Source organism: Cydia pomonella, chromosome 4 (assembly GCF_033807575.1).
Source record: "Cydia pomonella isolate Wapato2018A chromosome 4, ilCydPomo1, whole genome shotgun sequence".
NCBI classification, from domain to species: Eukaryota; Metazoa; Arthropoda; class Insecta; order Lepidoptera; family Tortricidae; genus Cydia; species Cydia pomonella.
In genome coordinates, this window is record NC_084706.1 from 5,677,685 (window position 1) to 5,698,692 (window position 21,008).

Consider the following 21,008-nt stretch of genomic DNA (forward strand, 5'->3'; position numbering starts at 1 on the left):
AGCAATCAGTGTTGTCACATACAATTTTGCCGAAATGGTAGAACAGGGTGCAAAAATAGGTAGAAATGGGTGGAATTTAAAATGAAAAATAGGTAGATCTACCACTCAATAGAAGTACATTTTTATGATTAAAATGTTTTGAATTATTTATAAGTTTTTAATATTGTGACGTTAGTACACGTGTTCATTAAAGAAATTGAAACATAAGTTAGGATTTCCATTGTTTGTAGGTAATAAACCTGCTTGTATAATCTGTTTCTTTGGCAAGTTTTCATTAAATCAAATCTAAATTCGGTAGAAATTAGGTAATGTTCCGTCACATGTATTGAGAATTGCTTACAATTGTACCATTTTGAAAAATAGGTAGATTTCAGGCCGAGGGAAGTAGATAGGTAGAACGCAGGTAAAATAGGTAGATCTACCAAAAAGTAGGTAGATGTGACAACACTGCTAGCAATGACAACTGAATCGTTGTCGTTTTAAATACAAGACGATCGACTAAGGTATGCATTTATTCAGCCACTTCGTTCAGAAATTTAAGTGCCAATTACATCTACACTTTATCAGGATATCAGTCCCGATTTCGGGCCCGAGAAAGAGCATTTTTCCGTTTCACCAAATATCAGCACATCGCTTACAATATTTGAAATGTAAAAAAATGGTTCATATGCAAAAATATAAACCATTTAACATTTTAGGCAGATAAAGTATTTTTTACATTTCAAATATTGTTAACGATGTGCTGTTATAAGTTAAGAAGTAAATATACCTAAATGTAATATTAAATAAATAAATAATAAATAAATAAATAAATATTCCGTGAAATCGAAAACGAGGATGCTCGTGGTTTACGAACTTCGGTGTTCGTGGTAGGCTCGACTTTAAGCTCCATTATGCTATCGTAAGATGAAGATAATAATTATGTTTCTCTCTAAGTCCATGCTCCAGTGACAAACGCCCTAGTTAAAAACTATAATAAACGGGCGTAGCGGACCGCGACCTGTCCAGGCGGACAATAAGAACTCCAGCAGTACTTTTGACTAATTTATACTACGTTCACAATTTGAAAATTAAATACGAAATCCCTTCGCGGCCCTCAGTCGCTCATACAAGCATATCTGTCTCTCTCTCCTTCTCTCACTCACTCATACCTGTGTTCTTGACAAACGTTACGGCGGACCACCTTTCTCACGATCGACCATGGTGGTGGTCCGGTACGCCTATCAGTAACAACTTTTAGAACGACTAAATTAAGTAAGGTTTTTACAGATGAGAAAAAACTATATCCATCCCTTTTCATTGTGGTCATTAATGGCTGCTCGTCCGATCAATTGGCAATCAATGCCGGAGTCCCTCAGAGTCCATTACATTTAACTCCTACTTTCCGAAATGTATCCCTTCCGATAACCGACCATCTTGAGCTTCTCGGAATCTCGCTGACTTCGAAACTCAACTTCGGCCCGCACATCGAGTCAAAATCACAGTTAGCAGCAAAAAAGCTGGGCATCCTCAACAAGGTGAGGCAGTATTTTACACCTAGGCAGCTGCTCGACCGTTACCTAGCACAAGTGCGATCGAGTGTGGAATTCTGTTCACATCAGTGGGATGGTTCAGCAAAATACCAGCTTGAGGCGCTCGAGTCAGTCGAGAGGAGTGCCAAGAGAATCATTAATGATGACGATCTGACGAATGCTCGACTCCAAAGTCTGGAGCATCGTCGCAAGGTTGCCAGCCTAACGATCTTTTACAGGATACATTTCGGAGTGTGCCGAGGAACTGCACAACCTTATTCCTCCGTCTCCATTTCACCATCGGACTACCAGACAATCGGCACTCCGGCATCGCTTCATGGTAGGTATTCCACTAATACGCACGAAGCGTTTTGCTTCAACATTCCTTATGCGAACTGCCAAGGAGTGGAATGCCCTGCCCGAGTCTGTGTTACCGCATGAGTACAATCTGGGTCTCTTCAAGGCTAGGGTAAATAGGTATCTCATAGGTAAGCGTGCTCCACCGTAGACCGCATCATCACTTATTACCATCAGGTGAGATCGTGGTCAAACGCCTGCATGTCTTTATATAAATAAATTCTTCAAATAATGTCAAGTGTTCAAACAAATACGTGAAATTAAGTAAATGAAATGAAATGACTGATTAAATCAAATGACGGATTAAATTAAATGACTAATAAAATTAAATTAACAAAGGATGCACACGAACGAAATGAAAATGCTACGGTGGGCAGCCGGAGTAACGAGATTGGACAAAGTGCGGAACGATATATCCGAGGTTCTTTTAACCCATTCAGGGCCCGTGACTCAGCGTATGGGTCATGTTCAAACAGTCGCGCAGGGCCCGTGACTCACATGTGAGTCGTGAATAAATTCTGATTTCGTCATAAACAAAACGTAATATGACGAAATAATATAAGTTTAATTTGAGCTAACAACTATCTTTATATGGCATGTTGAAAAACATAATTGTAAACATGTTTTTTTTTAGTGAAACAGGGTCTAGAATATTCAAGTTTGGTTTACTGGAAGTGTAATATAGTAAATATTCTGAAATTCGAGATACATACGTGTCCCAAGCAAATGGATAAATCTACATTTCAAAAATATCAAAAATATATTTATGCCTGAAGTTATTGACATGACTCAAGGTATGGGTCACCGTGGCCTGGCGCTAATTGTAAAAACTACACATATCTTCATAGCACGCAAAAATAAACTTTATAACTTGGTTTTAAAGCTTATTTCATGACGAAACTCGTTGCAAATTGTACCTTTTTACAATGGATTTTTTGTTTGGATGGTAGCAAGCAACATTTCTAAGGACCAAACTTATTACCATGCCAATATTTTTTTGTTTCATTATAAAAACAGGGCTTAAACAGTCACCAACTAAATGGTATATTGTATTACCGCAATAGTGTGAGAAATATTTAAAAGAAAAGATTTTTCTAAACATTTTCGTGGTAATAAGTACTATAATACATTTTAAGTGCTCTATTGTTTATATTATAATGACGTTTACCAAAACAAAGTTCATGACCGGCCACATGTAAGATTATCGGAGACACTTGGACAATAAACAATGGATGCACCTGGGCGGCGGCGGATTTAGCGGCGGTATTATCTTTAACGTGGTATTTTTGACATAAACTCAAGAAATGATTCACCCCATCCCCTCTATTAGGATGTATTTTAGAGTAACATGGGAAATTATATTTAGTCACGATTTATTCGTTGGCGACTTTATGCTCCTCTCTGTGCTCTTCAGTGATTTAGTATTTTGTGATTTTTGTGACCTTGGCTATGGATATTATATGAAAATAACAGCGCCCTCTTGACAATGATCATCTATTTCTGATCAGGCTTTAAAATGTTCATTCTTAGTTTCTTACAAATATCAACAAATTAGTAAATATATATATATTTTAATATGAACAGTAAACAGTTGGTTAGTAAAAATGTTGCATAATATTGTCCAACGGACCGGATTCATAAGCGGCAATTTCTTTGACGTTCGCGCCAGGCCCCGAGACCCATAAGCTGAGTCACACGTTTTAGCTGAAAACGGTTTGTATGGTGGCCCGGCGTGTTGTGTACGCTTCGCGGTTCGTGGCCATGAATGGGTTGCTCGCATCGTGGATAAGATGTTGGAAAGTCGTATGCATATGTATGCATGTAATGCGACGAGACGAAAACAACGCTGTAAAGAAGGCCCCAGCTATCCCGGATAAAAAGAAAGGTAGAGGGCGACCTGGTGGCCAACCGTTGCTAATGATTTAGAACGAGCTCAACGGGTCAAGCAGACAACCCAAGACCGGCTGTCTTGGCGCCGTAAAACGACGAGAGCCGACCCCCAAATAAAGGGATAAGGCACGGCAGAAGAAGAAATTGTATTAATTAAAATGAAAAAAAAAATGAACGCTTTTACAGTTACACGAGATAATTCAAAGTTTGTACGCAACCCTCGGTGAGCGAGCAAAACGAACTCGCACTTGACCCGTTTTTTTTATTCCCCAACGTAAATTTTAGTATGGTTTATGGTGGGCAAATTACGTAGGTTGTTTTTGGCAAAGAGCATATAATACGTTTGTTTTTGGTATGTTGTCAGGAATGTTAATACGTGTTTATAATTTCGTCGCATTTCGTATGTTCTGTCCCTCACGGGCGCACGCGTATAGCACATCTATACGACCCTACCATCTTCGATCACATCCGTAGCTAAAACTTTGTCATTATTATTTAGTAGTCATATGTTGTTGAACGTTTTTCTATAAAAAATATACTTTGGAGCAGCATAATAAAATAAAACACAAAATAAGTACAAAAATACGTGTATTTATTACACAAGTGCTTATTGTAAGTTAATTGTACCTAAATCGACGTTAGTCAGAACCATGTTAGACACAGAACTCTGAGCGTTCCGAACGCTCCGACCGGATTAGTAGTTAATTCAATTCTGTTACAATATAATATAATGGACGGTCTCCACGCGTCAGCTGCTGCTGCACATGCTGCAAAATAGGTCTACCGTTGAAGAAGACAGGGAAACCGCTTCTCCATACAAACGTAGTTCCCATTTTCCTCTCTGGATATTAACATTGTAGAAAATATTTTTACGCGATTTGATGAATATTAACTATGGCTATGCCCCTACTTTTTTCGAGTTGGGAGTTTAAAAAAAATTGTATACAATTTGTTTTTTGCTCCAAACTTTAAAGCTAAACGCAAGGGCATATCTATGGTCAATATACAATAAATTGGGTAGACATATTTCCATTGAATCAATATCCAGGAAGGAAAAAAGGGGCTATGTATGGAGAAGCAGTCGTTCACTATCCTGTCAACTGGGGCGGTTGGTAAGAGTTATTATGGCCCGCTACGGACTGATTGAAGGCTTGGCTGCATGTAAGAATTTATAAACTAGTCCCACAACACAGCTAACATCTACTAGAAAATCTTTACCAACCGCCTGAAGTAGTGGTAAACCTACAAGGTTTAACAAAAATAGCGGGGATCCGTTTAAGAGCGTATTTGGTATAGTGTTCTGTTTAGGAAAATTTGGAAAAAATTTTTTGACGAGCAATATTTTTTTGTCTATGGGGCAGGTCGTTTAAGTCGGCCAACCCTCCATACAAAGGTCAAAAATGTTTTCTTATACTTTTTTCTAATCGGAACACGTACCGAATATGAATTTAAACGGATCTTCACTAGTTTTGTTACACCTTGTATAGTTGCACACACGTTCCTTAAACTGATGCAGCATGAAATTTAATTAACGTATGTTTAACGGGACTTATACAACTACGAACATTCCTTTTAAAAACATCGCTGAGCAGACGACTAAATTATATTTAAGTACATATTTGAGATGCCGTTGTTGTTTTAATAAAAAATAAATAACATCTAAAAGTCAATATTTTAAAATAATCTAAATTCAACATGATTTCATCAAGGTACATAGACACAATGCCGACTAAGAAGTAGCTAAGTGGGCCAGGTGTTCAGAATGATATGTACACGTTATTTTTGTTAAGAGAATAAGAGAGGGAGAGAGAGAGAGAGACGTCTTGCATAATATGAACACTCGACTCGCTTAGTTGCCTCCGCTGCTGACTGTACACTCCTAGCTACTTATATACAAAACATTTTAAAATTGGTCCTTTTCATTCAGTGAACGACGTATATAAAAATATATGAATACAAAACTTAACGCTAAACAGCTGTGACTTATATGTATCTATATCTATAACGAGAGAATGTATAGTAAGTTAGGTGCGACGTCTCACATGCCGGACTCTGCGATGCCCTCGTCGTCTGAAAAATATAAATAAATCTTAATATATATTTGAAGAAACATAATAGTATATTACGATACAAGTGTGAAAAGTAGGAAATTCGCAACGAGTAGCGATATATTAAAACACAACCGAAAGGGCATGGCATACAATAGCCCTTTAAATTTTCGATATACGCACGTATAGTGCTAGTTACCGCCCTAGTTAGGGCGGTAAAGTAGCACCATATGTACTATAAAACACTTTAAGCACACCCCACATGGGCTGAAATGATCAGAAATTAAACACAAAAATGTCTATGGTCACGAAACAAATTCGGATATCGTCCATGACGCCTGTCTATTTTGTATGGAAATTAGAATCAATTCCGTACCCATAGAGATTCCGGTGGTTAATAACTGATAATTTCAGCCCGTGTGGGGTGTGCCTCAAGGTGCTATTCGGAACGATCACTTGTTTTGGCACTGTGGCATGCAACACCTGTACAAACGAGGGATGCCGTCAGTGACCGCTTCCGAGCAGCACCCCAAGTATAGCAAATATAATGTATTCGACCCATTCACTTCAAAATCCTATTGTTACATTGCTTCAGTTTAGTCATATTCGCTGATCGTTTCTTCGTTTTACCCAGTCAATACAGTCAATTAATACTTTATTAATTGACTACTATACTATTAATTATATATGAATACTATTAATTAGAAAGGGATCAGTAGTAAACTACACAACACGCAAGATACTGTTGCAGCCCACTCGTTCTAAGCTTACAAATATAAAAAGACTTGTGAAAAATAGATAATGAGATTTAAACAATAGAGATAAAAATTAAAAGTGACCTCTATGTTAACATTAACAGTAGACAATAGCGAATGAAACATATTAGTGAGGAAATGAAAACGAATTGGACGAATAATAAACTAAAATAAGTGATCAGGCAGAGCGAACGAATAAGGCACCAAATCGAGCCAATGATGAATGATCAGGTGTTATCTTGATCATTCAATAGCGATATGCACTCGCATGCTCTGCTACATCATAAACACTTCATAATGTCATCATCAAGGGATTAGTCGATCAAAGTTTCAAAACATCAATGCGTATTAATTATAAAGATCTACAACTCTACATATGCATATGCAATAAAAAAACACCTGATTCAGTCGTTCAAGTAACTATGCAAAATGTATCTTTCGTAGTTCATACGTAGACTGAACCTTACGGAGTTTGCTGGTATGCATTCGAAATTAAAATTGGATGGTTAATGGGAGCGCATGCGATCATCGATAGACAAGGAGACACACAACATTCAGGGGACAAGCTATTTACTGGATTCCGCCGCCTTCTGTAACTTGTCGACTGTGTGTCAGCTGCCACCACCTACGCACGGGTTTTCTCTTCAAAACACTTTCGAGTATCTGCCTCCGGTACTATTTCGTGAGGTAGTGTGCCTAAAGTTGAAGATTCGCTGACTGTATTAGACAAATACGTGTCGCGAATTTGACAGCATAGACGGCGCTGTACGGCTCTATACATTACGCGGTAGCTCTGATCATCAAAAGTTAACGTTTATCAATTCGTTTACAACGTAATGACGCCGTATAGCGCCGAAGATTGGCTGTCATACTCGGGGGCACGAGTTTGCTAAAGTTACGCGTTAGTTAAGTCGAAGGGTAGCCGAGTAAGCATGGCCAAACTGCTCTTAGCGAAAAAAATAATTTCCCTTTACTGGATTATTAACCTATATATATGTAGTGCTTTCACCAAAAATTAAGCCTTTAAATTCAAATGCTTCAGGTTTAAAAAAAAATGCAAAAAAAGAAAAAACATTTTTATTTTATTACAGCCAAAGTACTAATCCGATTTCTGTATGTTTCGTATGTTGTATATACAATTAATGTCGTTTTCTGAAAAAAAATATATTGAATTACCTCTTGAAAAAATAGCAAAAAATTAGGTTGAAAATTTTCAGAAAAATTAAAAAATTTCGTGCGAGATTGCGACAGTTATCAATTTTATATGTTTCATGTAGAATTTAATAATGTTTAACATATATTTTTCTCAAAAATTAAAATCGGGATTAACAAGTGTGAAAAACTCGAATTTGTAACATCCCATTATACTTTCTCTTTATACAAGCAAAGTAGACAATAAACGAATGCAGTATGTTGTGAACGCAATCTTTACGAATTTGAATTTAGAATGTGACGTATTGCAATATAAATGCTTTTACAGTACATATGGTACTACTTTCCCGCACGCGTGGGAATGAGCACTTTCCGTGCATATGTCGAGATTTTAAAGAGTAATGTGTACTGTAAAACGTTGTACGATACACGTGCGAATAGATAACGCAACTCGTGTCGATTTAAAACTCGTTGCGAATTTCCTATTTTCTGCACTTGTATCGTAAATAACTATTTCAACACACTTGCTCAAAACGGCGTTTTTATTCCACCGATTTTTGGCTCATATATGATCTAGATATTAATAAACACGCGTGCTTTTTCAGTATATTATACCACTCGTGCTTTTTCATTATATTATCCGAGTGAGTGAAGAAGGTAACTGATTGCTAATAATATGTATGGAAACGGAGCCGGATGTATGGAGCGGAGGCGGCGGCGGCGGCGGGGTGAGCCGGCCGGGCCCGGAGGGGGCGGAGGGGCGAGCAAGACTGCATACTAACCGATTATCCGAAAAGAATGTATGTGATGTTACAGATGCGAGTTTTTCACATTGTTAATCCCGATTTTAAATTTTTTACATGTTAAACATTATTAAATCTACATGAAATATTATTTGATAACTGTCGCAATCTTGCATGTAATTTTTTAATTTTTCTGAAACTTTTCAACTCAATTTTTTACTATTTTTTCAAGAGATAATTCAATATATTTTTTTTTCAGAAAACGACCTTAATTTTATATACGACATACCCAAATTGCAAAGAAATCGGATTAGTACTTTGGCTGTAATAAAATAAGCATGTTTTTTTCTTTTTTTGCATTTCTTTTAAAACCTGAAGCATTAGAGGCTTAATTCTTGGTGAAAGCACTACATATGTATAAGTTAATAATCCAGTAAAAGGAAATTATTTTTTTCGCTAAGGGCAGTTTGGCGATGCTTAACCGGCTATACCCTTTGTGTAGGTGGCGGGAAATAAGTGTTTTACTACAAAAATAAAAGTTAATTCCGAAAGTACCAAAATACTGCAAGTGGCTACTTAAAAACCTGGCTTCTCCCATAGTTGTTCGGGGATCGAAAGAACTTGCGATTTTAGGTAGAAAAAAAAAACATAAGAATACTAAAATTTCAAAATGGAAGGTGCAGTTTCAAGACAACAGAACTATTATATTAATACAAGATATACTTTGGTGTGCTTTATCTCAGTAGTTTGGCAGTTTTGCCCGATTACTTTGAACTTAACGAAGTAATAAGGACGAATAAGGCACCAAATCGAGCAAAGTAAAAAGGTAGTGCTCATATATTTAGTGGAACCCCGGTGTGGTGACTGTGGTGGCTTACCTTCGAAGGCTTGGTTGTGGTGCATGTGGTGGTTGAGGCCGAGCGGCGGCTGCAGGTCCGCGCCCTCCAGCGCTGCCACCACGCACTGGAACACACGACCAACATTATTGCATTAGACATGCTATAATTATGCTATTTATGGATGAATCAACTTTTTCTTTTCGTTCGTTGACATGCTCGCGGCGCATGGCGAAGATGTCAGGCGTGTCGGCGCGGGCCGCGAGCTGCTGCAGCGCGCGGTCCAGCGTGATGAAGGTGCCGGAGCGGCCCACGCCGGCCGAGCAGTGCGCCACCACTGTATCATACCTGGTGGATGCAGATGTACTGCTGCTCCGTCTGCACCATCCACACGCGCTCGCGGCGCATGGCGTACACCATGCCGAAGATGTCGAGCGTGTCGGCGCGGGCCGCGAGCTGCTGCAGCGCGCGGTCCAGCGTGATGAATGTGCCGGAGCGGCCCACGCCGGCCGAGCAGTGCGCCACCACAGTATCATACCTGGTGGATGCAGATGTACTGCTGCTCCGTCTGCACCATCCACACGCGCTCGCGGCGCATGGCGTACACCATGCCGAAGATGTCGAGCGTGTCGGCGCGGGCCGCGAGCTGCTGCAGCGCGCGGTCCAGCGTGATGAATGTGCCGGAGCGGCCCACGCCGGCCGAGCAGTGCGCCACCACAGTATCATACCTGGTGGATGCAGATGTACTGCTGCTCCGTCTGCACCATCCACACGCGCTCGCGGCGCATGGCGTACACCATGCCGAAGATGTCGAGCGTGTCGGCGCGGGCCGCGAGCTGCTGCAGCGCGCGGTCCAGCGTGATGAATGTGCCGGAGCGGCCCACGCCGGCCGAGCAGTGCGCCACCACAGTATCATACCTGGTGGATGCAGATGTACTGCTGCTCCGTCTGCACCATCCACACGCGCTCGCGGCGCATGGCGTACACCATGCCGAAGATGTCGAGCGTGTCGGCGCGGGCCGCGAGCTGCTGCAGCGCGCGGTCCAGCGTGATGAATGTGCCGGAGCGGCCCACGCCGGCCGAGCAGTGCGCCACCACAGTATCATACCTGGTGGATGCAGATGTACTGCTGCTCCGTCTGCACCATCCACACGCGCTCGCGGCGCATGGCGTACACCATGCCGAAGATGTCGAGCGTGTCGGCGCGGGCCGCGAGCTGCTGCAGCGCGCGGTCCAGCGTGATGAATGTGCCGGAGCGGCCCACGCCGGCCGAGCAGTGCGCCACCACAGTATCATACCTGGTGGATGCAGATGTACTGCTGCTCCGTCTGCACCATCCACACGCGCTCGCGGCGCATGGCGTACACCATGCCGAAGATGTCGAGCGTGTCGGCGCGGGCCGCGAGCTGCTGCAGCGCGCGGTCCAGCGTGATGAATGTGCCGGAGCGGCCCACGCCGGCCGAGCAGTGCGCCACCACAGTATCATACCTGGTGGATGCAGATGTACTGCTGCTCCGTCTGCACCATCCACACGCGCTCGCGGCGCATGGCGTACACCATGCCGAAGATGTCGAGCGTGTCGGCGCGGGCCGCGAGCTGCTGCAGCGCGCGGTCCAGCGTGATGAATGTGCCGGAGCGGCCCACGCCGGCCGAGCAGTGCGCCACCACAGTATCATACCTGGTGGATGCAGATGTACTGCTGCTCCGTCTGCACCATCCACACGCGCTCGCGGCGCATGGCGTACACCATGCCGAAGATGTCGAGCGTGTCGGCGCGGGCCGCGAGCTGCTGCAGCGCGCGGTCCAGCGTGATGAATGTGCCGGAGCGGCCCACGCCGGCCGAGCAGTGCACCACCACCGGCCGCGCATCGGGCGGGCAGCGCTCGCGGAACGCACGCACGAACCTGCATACAATACACATACGGGACGTTTTGTCAACCTAGGCATATGTTACGAGGTGAATATATCGTCGCCCCCATGGAAAAGTTACCTACGAGTATCTGCAAAAAAAGACATTCTTGAGGGGAAGGATTTTAAGTTGTAAAATGATTTTAACTTTTTTTTTACTTGTCAATGTTGCGGTTGAACTGGTATTTTATATACATAAGGGATCCAAAAAGTATGGATTATATGATCCATGTGTCAGATATACATTACGTTATTGTAGTCAGTACCCCTAGTGTAAATTTAGTCGATAGCGAAACGTGACGTACGCGTTTGAGTTAAGTCTCATTTTGTATGGGTTTTTGAACAGCGCGCCAAGCGGGACGTTTTGGAAAGTCAAAAATCTCATACAAAATGACACTTAACGCAAACGCGTACGTCACGTTTCGCTGTCAAAAATATTTACACTAGGGGTACAGAAGTAAATGCACTTTCGCAACTTTATGACTCCATAGACAGCAAAAAAGGTCAACCTATACACCATAGTAAACAAACTGACGCAAAAGCCACTTTCGTAAGTAAAAAATATATTCCAAACATTTTGAACCAATGTAAAGTTACGGAAATGCCACTTCCGTAAGTTTCCTATGTGCATGTGAAATTGTGAATACGTTTTTTTTTTGTAAAGTTGCGAATGAGTAGGTATTTACTTTTGATCCCAGGAATATCTTATAATATATTATATTAAATGTGTCAGAAAATACAAACGAAGTGGTAAAAGTACTATTGAGGTTGTATTTCATCACTGTAACTATTGCATTTTAGTATAGGTTACAAGTAGTTATAACTGTTTATAGCCCACCAAACGAAGACAAAAAACAGCCTAATGGCGGAAATAATACGTGTATCAGCGAATTTTGGTATAATTGTAGGTAAAGTTGCCTAACACAACATACTGAAAGTACTGATGGATGAGGGTGGCGCTAACGGGTAGGGAATTAGTTTAAATCAATTCTAAGGTTCCTTTTCTTTCGTTTTTCGTAAATAATTTGTAAAGTGTGACCCATAGCAAAAAAATATCTCATACACAAATAATAACCATAAAATTTTCTACAAGAAATATATACAGAACACTTTTCGCTAGGGTCAACATTTAAAAAGGTACTAACGCGGGAATATTAATAATAATCAATTTTAAAGTCGCTTCTTATTTTTTCGCAAATAACTCGAAAACGGCAGCTCATAGCAAAACAGGTTCTTGTACATAAACAATTAAAATAATATCTCATTAAATATTGATCCTATCGAAAAAGCGTAGGAAATCTTTTTATAGAACATTTTAAATATGTTAAGTATTTATGTTTAATTTTTTTTTCACTGGAGCACCGTTTACGAGTTATTTACGAACAACTAAAAAAAAGTACATACGAATTGATTGTAATTAACGTACCACCTACAATATCTTCTTAAATAATGATCCTAGAATGAGAAAAGTGATCAGTGTTTTTTCTAGGAAATATTATGTGCATTATTTATGTATAGGAACGTGTTTTGCTACGGGCTACCGTTTACGAGTTACTTACGAAAAACTAAAAAGGGACTTTAAAATTTATTATCATTAACATTCCCGCTTTAGGATTTTTTTGAATATTGATCCTAGCGAAAAGTGTTTTACATGTTTCTTATAGAAAATTTTATGGTAATTATTGATGTATCAGACATTTTTTTGCTATGGGTCATACTTTACAAATTATTTACGTAAAACGAAAGAAAAGGACCTTAGAATCGATTTGAATTAACTTTCCCTCTTGAATATCTCTTTAAATATTGATACTTTCAAAAAGTGTACTGAATCTTGTTTGTAGAAAATTTTGTGTAAATTATTTACGTTTAACAGCATTTTTTGCTTTTGGCCACCGTTTATGAGTTATTTACGAAGATATAGAAAAATGAAGCATAGAAGCAATGAAGCATAAAATTGATTTTAATTAACTTTCCCGCTTTAATATCTTTTTAAATGTTGATCCTAGCGAAAAAGTGTACGAAATCTTTCTTGTAGGCAATGTTATATAGATTATTTGCGTGAAAGAACATTTTTTGCTTTGGTCCAGCGTTAAGGAGTTATTTAAGAAAAACTAATAAAGAGACCTTTAAATGATCTTCAATAATAGCTAATTGACGAATATACCACATTCGCAAATATAAGTACTGTAGGCTAGTCATGTTGCTGGGTAATTAATAATCACCACCATAGCAAAGTAACGAAATAACTAGATTCGTTAATTTGCTATACTTACTTCATATATTATATATAATATAATATTTGACACAGTGAATATGTGAATATTCCCAATTGGTAAGTTTACTATGGGACAAAATCTTTCATAAAATTACCTTAACTAAAAGTTGTGAGTTTACAATGGGTGCAGTCATATAAACATTCAGATTTGTACAAATGTAACTCTGAAACCATAGAAAATAGATCCACAGAACTATATCGAGATAGAAGGAAAGAGTATATGTCCCTCGCGTCTAAATAGTCGCCGGACGGCTCCAAAGCTCGCCGCGAACAGCAGTCGGCTCCTGACCACTTCCCGCGTGACAAGTCAGGCTTTAGCAACAAAATTACTCATTGTTCGATACAATTTTGTGTGGTTGGGTTAAAGGTTGCCAGAGCTCACCGAGGGTGTGGAGTGTTATGGTCGGCACCGCGCATGTAACTCCTCTGGAGTTGCCGGCATCCATTGGCTACGGAGCCTGCTTACCACCAGGCGGGTCGTATGCTTGTTTACCACCGACGGACTATCCCCTATCCTAGGGCGAACGCAACACCTGTTCTAGCTTTATAGGAAGGAAAATCCTATATGATACCTAGAATTGGATTTCCGCTTTATAATCAATGCGTTTGAATCGTTTTCGTGCGACTTATGTTTCCCATCACTAAATTACACTCGTGACGTCAACGTATCTTCGCAAAATGCTACAGCTCGGTTCCCTTACAAATCGAGGAACTCTTTTCGTTATCTCGATATAGTTCTGTGGATAGATCTATGAAAATTTGTGAGTAGGTGCATTCTCCTATTTCGTGCATATTTACATCAAAAAGTCAATTTAGCAAAAATAGCAGATACGTGAGTTTCCAATGGGGGCGCCGATATAGGTAATACTGAACAACTTTTTAGTATAGCACCACGACAAATCTCGATAAATGATGCCGATGTTTTCTATGAGAGCCAATTTTTCGCGATTTCAGGATTGATCCCATAGTAAAAGTTGCTCAGTAAAGAATGACCTATATATTCACCACTCGAAATTTGGCCAAGGGTTTAAAAACACCTATATAATGGAATTAGAGATAATGTGGAACTTGATATTCCAGAGAAGTGACGTCCGTGTTTTACGTCGACATCAATTTGAAATTGAATTTCGCACATGTATACATGTACTTTTTACAATAGGAGAATATAAATGTTATAAATCTAAAATATAGCATTTCTTCAGTGACGTATTCTTCAAATTGCGGCACGCCGCAAAGTATCCTGCCCACGCATAAATTCATACTGATCGGTACCTATTTCTTAAGAGGGGGTGTAAAGCCAGAAAATTAGAAATATGCGACTGAAGATATGTCAATCAAATGTACCTAATTCTGTTTAAAATTTGTCTCATCTCGTCCCCTAGCTATACCACTAGCTAGTTTATTTAAATATTATACTGCAGTGGTATGCAGGATAATGATATTCAATAACTGAAATTAAATGTAAATTACACATGTTTTCGTGATTTTATTCTAATAGTCCAATTTTAACCTAGTAAGGTTTTGGTTGGACGGACGCTGCTAAATATAATCATGGCATTCGTAAAATCGTGTGAAGATTCAATATAAAAACATGCATAGGGCGGCTAAAGCCGCGCGAGGTCAGCTACTCAACGTGTTAGACTTCAACCACGCTAAGTTAGCATTGGCATGACGTATTGTATTGAGTACTGAGTACGGACCTGGCCAGCGTGGTGGGCGGGTCGGGCACGCCGAAGTCGGGCCACGTGGTGAAGTGGAAGTGCTTGACCACGCGCTGCTCGGCGCCGCGCGAGGCAAGCAGTTCAGTGACGGTCCAGTCGGGGAAGCGCGACTCGTTGAGCGCGGTCACGGCGATGTCGCCGTAGTACACCGGCCGAGTGTCGTACGGCCAGTAGCGGTCGCATTTCTCGCGGCCCTGCGAACGGACCACGTCACTATGTGAAGATAAAAAGTAAGCAAGGCGTTCATCGGAGCTATAACTAAGTAACTTCAGCGGTGTATTCTATAGAATTTAGTATGGCGAGTGTTCACCTTCTCCACGCATCTGGTCAGCATGACTATGGCACGCGAACCGGACTCCCACACCATACGCCAGAAGTCGTCGCGCGTGCAGTGCAGCGGGCCCTGCGTCACTATGAACTCGCGCGGGCTTGAATGACCTGTGGTTAACATGAACTTTATTACATTATTTCCAATGTTAACTTTGGCGACCGTTCTGGCCTAGTGGGTAGTGATCCTGCGTATTGAAGGGCATTTATTCGTGTGGTGAGCACGGATATTTGTTCCTGAGTCATGGATGTTTTCTACGTATTTATATGTTTTATATTTATTCTTGTCTGAGTACCCACAACACAAGCCTTCTTGTACTTAGTCAATTTGTGTAAGAATGTCCAATATTAATGTATTTATAAAAATAAAATGCGTACCGTAGGTGTAGGAAAAATAATATAAATAATAAGGACAACTGCGTATTTTCATTCCCAAATTGATTGTAGCTAAACAATTAATTATAAATTGCTAATATCTCAATGTTTTAGTATTTAATTACCTATTGTAATTATTTTAAGGAATGTTTTCGTACCTAGCCGTAATGTTTGTAGAAAATATATAATTTTACGTAATTTCGAGGAAAAGATCCTAAGCGTAGGTGTAATATTTACTCGTATGACATGACGTCACAGGCCGTGCGTTATTTCTAAATTTCATAAGTTATAAGTGTTCTTACTTATTGCTCATATCTATTTCTTGGTCTCTCTTTTTATTAATTGTAACCTTGATATATTTCATATTGTAATATCTTGTGTCACATGTGCTTTTGTATCTAGTGTGTACTTTGTAATTATATATACAGTTTCTATTTGTGAGTTCCTGTAATTGGCTCTGTACTACTATCTAAAAAGTTTAATGTATTTTTTAAAGCTGTTGGAATTCCTTGTATAAATAAATAAATAAACTCACGGTGTAAGCACTTGAATTATTTTCGCATTTTGGACGTTGCTGGGATACGATAAAAATGTAGGTTTATTAGAGACCGACATCTGTCAAAAAATGAGGCATATTGTCAATATTAAGGATACCCGGCACGTAGTTGGCGTTGATGTAGTCGGAGCCCTCCTCGTCGTCGACGGGCTGCAGCTTGTAGCGCGAGTGGTCGTAGGGCAGGATGTTGGTGAACCGGTTCTTGGGCCGGTTCACGGGCAGGTCCGCCGCCGTGCACGGCTGCTCGCGCCCCACGTGCTTCAGCTCTTCGAACTCCTCGCTAAACCTGTACGTGCATATACGTTGTTGAGATCACAATACCGCATAATGAAACGATTATGAAAACCACACATAGGTGCATTTTTTCTTGTACAACGCTACCCGGCGGATCATTACCCAGTTACATGTTACATCCTTAACCAATTTGTATTTAAACAGTCCGTATTCACTGGAATTGTGAAATATGTGTGGTGAATTTGACTTGTCTTATATGAAATATGATCCATCTCGAAGTAGAGGTGATTTGTGGTTTAGATGGACGGATTAGGTTAAAGTCTTAGTGGGTGGCTTAGAAAAGACGATATTAATGTCACACCAAACGAGTTTTCTATAAGACCAACCAAATTCGAAATCGCAAAAATCATTGAATTATCTTGAAGATTTGTATGGACTAAAAACTCAAAATAATTTAATTTTAAATCGTTTATTGTTCCAAGGTATAATCTAAGCTCAACAATAGTACATTGTGCAACGTGGGGGGTAAGTGAAAGTTTGGATACGAGGGTGGTAATTCCCGACAGCCGGAGGCTGGAGGGAATTAAAGCCCCGAGTTTGCAATATACTTACCCCCGGAGTTGCACACAATGTTTTTCATCACACTTGCGAAGAAAAAACTAAATTATAAGCGAAATAATTCTTAAATACGGGGACATATCAAACATTCGTCCGCCATTTTGTAATATCTTGGCAGATGAGGCATCGAAGGCACAGACCTATTCGGCATTCAGCCACGATTGAAAATTATGTAAAAATATATTAAACGGCTGTTAAATTAATCAAATTAAATATAAACAAAAATATTAAATTATAAACGTCAGTATTTTAAAAGTAAAACTCATGTATGTTGCTTGGTTTGTATGAATAAGGGAAATAATTAAAAAAAATTTTTATTTATTTTCACAATCCTTAACTCCCACGGGAACAAAATAGACCTTTGTCCTTCAGCACACCTGCATGAAACAAGATCTTTTTCAAGCAAGTGTGATGAAAAAAATATAAAGGTATACCTAAAGTCAGAATCGGCAGACATGAGCCGGTAGTGGTCGACGAAGTCGGCGACGGGCACGGGGCGCGAGGTGCGCGGCGCGGGCGCGGCGGCGGCGGGCGCGGCGCGCGGCCGGCGCCGCCGCAGCGCCGCCCACGCCGCGCCCGCCGCCGCCAGGCACGCCGCCCCCGCGCACACGCCGATGATCCACGCCGTGTTGTCCACCTCTGCAAGCCCACGTAACACACGCTTTACTTTATTTTTCCGTAAAATACTTAGTACACGTATGTGTCGTGTAGGTATCTACACGATAACATTTTGTATACATACCGCCATTGCAGAATTGATTACACTGTGTGCAATTGACATTTCAAATAAAACGTCATCTCGACTGATGTCAGAATTGAGGTTAAATCAAATTCCTTTGGTTTTCACTGTTCATAATAGAATTAATAGATAAGCAACAAAAATATTTTCACACATAAGAAACTTTTTCTATGATACTAGTTTACCTTTAAGCTGGCCATAATTTGCGGACATTGAAAGCATAATACAGGGTTTATGATATGTGTGTAGATAAAATAATTAAGACAACGCTATTGGTCGAGTAAGACCACTAAAATAAAATCATTTCTCATATTTTTTAGCAAGCGATAATAATAGTGATTCTGAAGAACAGAGTCGATTCTCGGGGCTTTTTAATATTTTTGGAAAATAACATACCTACTTGATCCCATTCATTGTAAAACAAATTGTACCTACTGACTAGCATGTACCTTAATTAGCAATTTTCGGAAATTAATCTTCTCTGAAATTAAATTTCAGGTCATTACTGCAACTGTTTCCTGTATCGGCACATGAATGTGATTCCCATACAATGAAAATATCAAAAAAGTTTTTGTTTTTCATAACTTTATTCATATCAACAGCATATACATAAAAAAACACTATTTCACAAAAAGATCTCGATGCTAACAGAAAACCAATAAAAAATGAGTATCAACATTACAGTCTGAACAAATTTCTCCATAGTAATTTGAAGGGTATTTTAGATGCATGACGGCACAGGTTTCTGTTCAAGGAATGTCTTAATTTTTTATTAGGTTGTTTTAGGCTAATATGATACTATTTCGAAGTTATGCGTTGTTAATTAATAAATCATAAAATAAGGTACACACTAGTACCGACACTCGAGAATCGACTTGTTGTAAACGGTTTTTTTTTAATAATATAAAATAAGACGATATCAATACATATCTAAAACATACAAACTACAAACAATGTGGTGTTGAAAACAATGGCCTTTATACGACGCTAACAAATGATGATAAGATTGAAACATACACACGTAAATAACAGTATAGGTATTATGTTACCTCTAACTCACTTTAATTTAATAACACAACAGTATGGTTTAATTAACAAACAAAATACTTGAGTCGCAGCCACAACGGTACGCCTTAGACGACTGAATTACGTTTTTACTAGACAAAAAAAGTAGTGGTTTGTAACACGAACCGCAGCAGAACTTATATGGCTTCCCGATGGGGAGCGGCGGCTGAATAGAAACCTCTATTTATTTTTCTTTTTAAAAATCATATTAAAATTTGGCTAATTTAATTAGTTCTTACTAATTATCTTTAAAGGAAATCAACCGCTAAAATATAATCGAATAACTAAGCAGTTTTCACTACCTAATGGTACAGTCGCCATCAGATATTTCGAAGCAGCCAAGGTGTCCAAATATTTCTGAGCAAGACTAAATTTCAATAAATTCTGCACACTGCAAATGCAATTTATATCATAACTATTGCAATGGCAAAAAAATCTGAGAACGTGTTTTTTCAATAATTTAGTCTTGCTTAGAAATATTTGGACACCTTGGCTGCTTCCAAATATCTGATGGCGACTGTATAACTACCACTACCAGGATTTTATGACTTCATAAATATATGAAATCTGTACATTTGTAATAAGATATGGTACATTATGTATAAGACGCGTCAGGTACGGTGCATGCGGTGATTACTGATACAAATTCCATCTTATATGAGATAAAACTTACGATGTCTGTTCGACACAAAATAGACTATACGAGACAACAAAAAGTAAAATAAAAATGTCACATACCCGTCATTGGTACTCGAAGCTCACTAGTAAAATGAGTTTTTATCAATCGATAAACTAATAATTTATATTATTTATCATCTTCGCTGCCGCGCCGAGAGAAATATATTTGTTTTGAAACACATTTTTATGTTTGTTATTTAGTAAAAAGCATCGCAAAGGTTTAGAAAGTTTATCCTTTGACCGCGTGTTTATTTGGCTTCAAGTGTTCGCTGGTGCTCAGTATAATTATCGCATTATCTAGAACAATCTAGATAACGTATCGGCTCGCGGCCGAGAATATTAATGTACTCTTGTTCAACACTCAGCACGTGCAGGTTGATTCACTGATAACTAAGGGCACAGAATAAGTAATAGTATTTCACACAGAATGACGTCACACACTACCCACCCTGCCCCGAATGGATTTACCTCACCCCGCGGCAGCAGAACAACTTCAGATTGACAAAATTTTTAGTTTGATTAGCAAAAGCGTCGATGAAAAATTCAAAATGCCAGTGTATTTTGCCATGTATGGTTGCTTGTTAATTTCAGTCAATATTTTTATTTTGTATCTGTAGGCCATGTGGAACTTACACTCTCACACAATAACGGCCAGCGTAAACATATCAGTTGCTAGCGCATTTAAAAGTAATAAAATTTTATTTTGTCTTTATTGAGTCAGTGATCTTGTTTTATAAAGGATTTATGAATGATATGTTTCTGGATATTCCGTATTTAAAAGTACGTGGTATTTTTGAGCAACGTTCCTAACTCAAAACTTCATATCAAATTTCCGTAGTAACGGTTTAAACCTTCCATAGTTTCGCATTTACACTGTGAGTTAGAGGAATACGACAGCTAAACACTTTAATAGTTATAACTGATCATGCAAAACATCAGTAATTAAATAAATAATTAAAACTTTCAATTTTACTATTTTATTTAGCGAACATAAATATAAAGCTGGCTCAATATATGGGTCAATCGCAAAGCGAGGACTTAGTACATATAAAAATGTTAGCTGACAATGAAAATATGATGACAAGGTCAGACGTATAATTTTATGTGTAAATAAGTCCGAGAAGTAAGTGGCATTTTGGACGAATAAAACAAGAAGACGGACAATGTCTGTACAAATCGCGTTCCTCTAATATTCAACGCCATCTATTGAACTGATGTCG

The 21,008-nt window shown here is 39.4% G+C and overlaps 1 protein-coding gene across 1 annotated transcript in view; it reads right to left on the reverse strand.

The window, feature by feature from the left end:
- Positions 1-4,329: 4,329 nt before the first annotated feature.
- The window catches only part of LOC133516917 (tyrosine-protein phosphatase 10D-like), a 79,153-nt gene continuing 62,474 nt past the window's right edge, over positions 4,330-21,008 (reverse strand). Inside the window, exons 22-28 of the mRNA XM_061849960.1 lie at positions 17,741-17,945; positions 16,553-16,740; positions 15,507-15,634; positions 15,176-15,390; positions 10,971-11,196; positions 9,335-9,419; positions 4,330-5,828 (exon numbers count right to left, since the gene is read on the reverse strand). Of these exons, the coding sequence (XP_061705944.1) occupies positions 5,797-5,828; positions 9,335-9,419; positions 10,971-11,196; positions 15,176-15,390; positions 15,507-15,634; positions 16,553-16,740; positions 17,741-17,945 (1,079 nt within the window). The 3' untranslated portion in view covers positions 4,330-5,796. The remainder of the gene's footprint in view (positions 5,829-9,334; positions 9,420-10,970; positions 11,197-15,175; positions 15,391-15,506; positions 15,635-16,552; positions 16,741-17,740; positions 17,946-21,008) is intronic.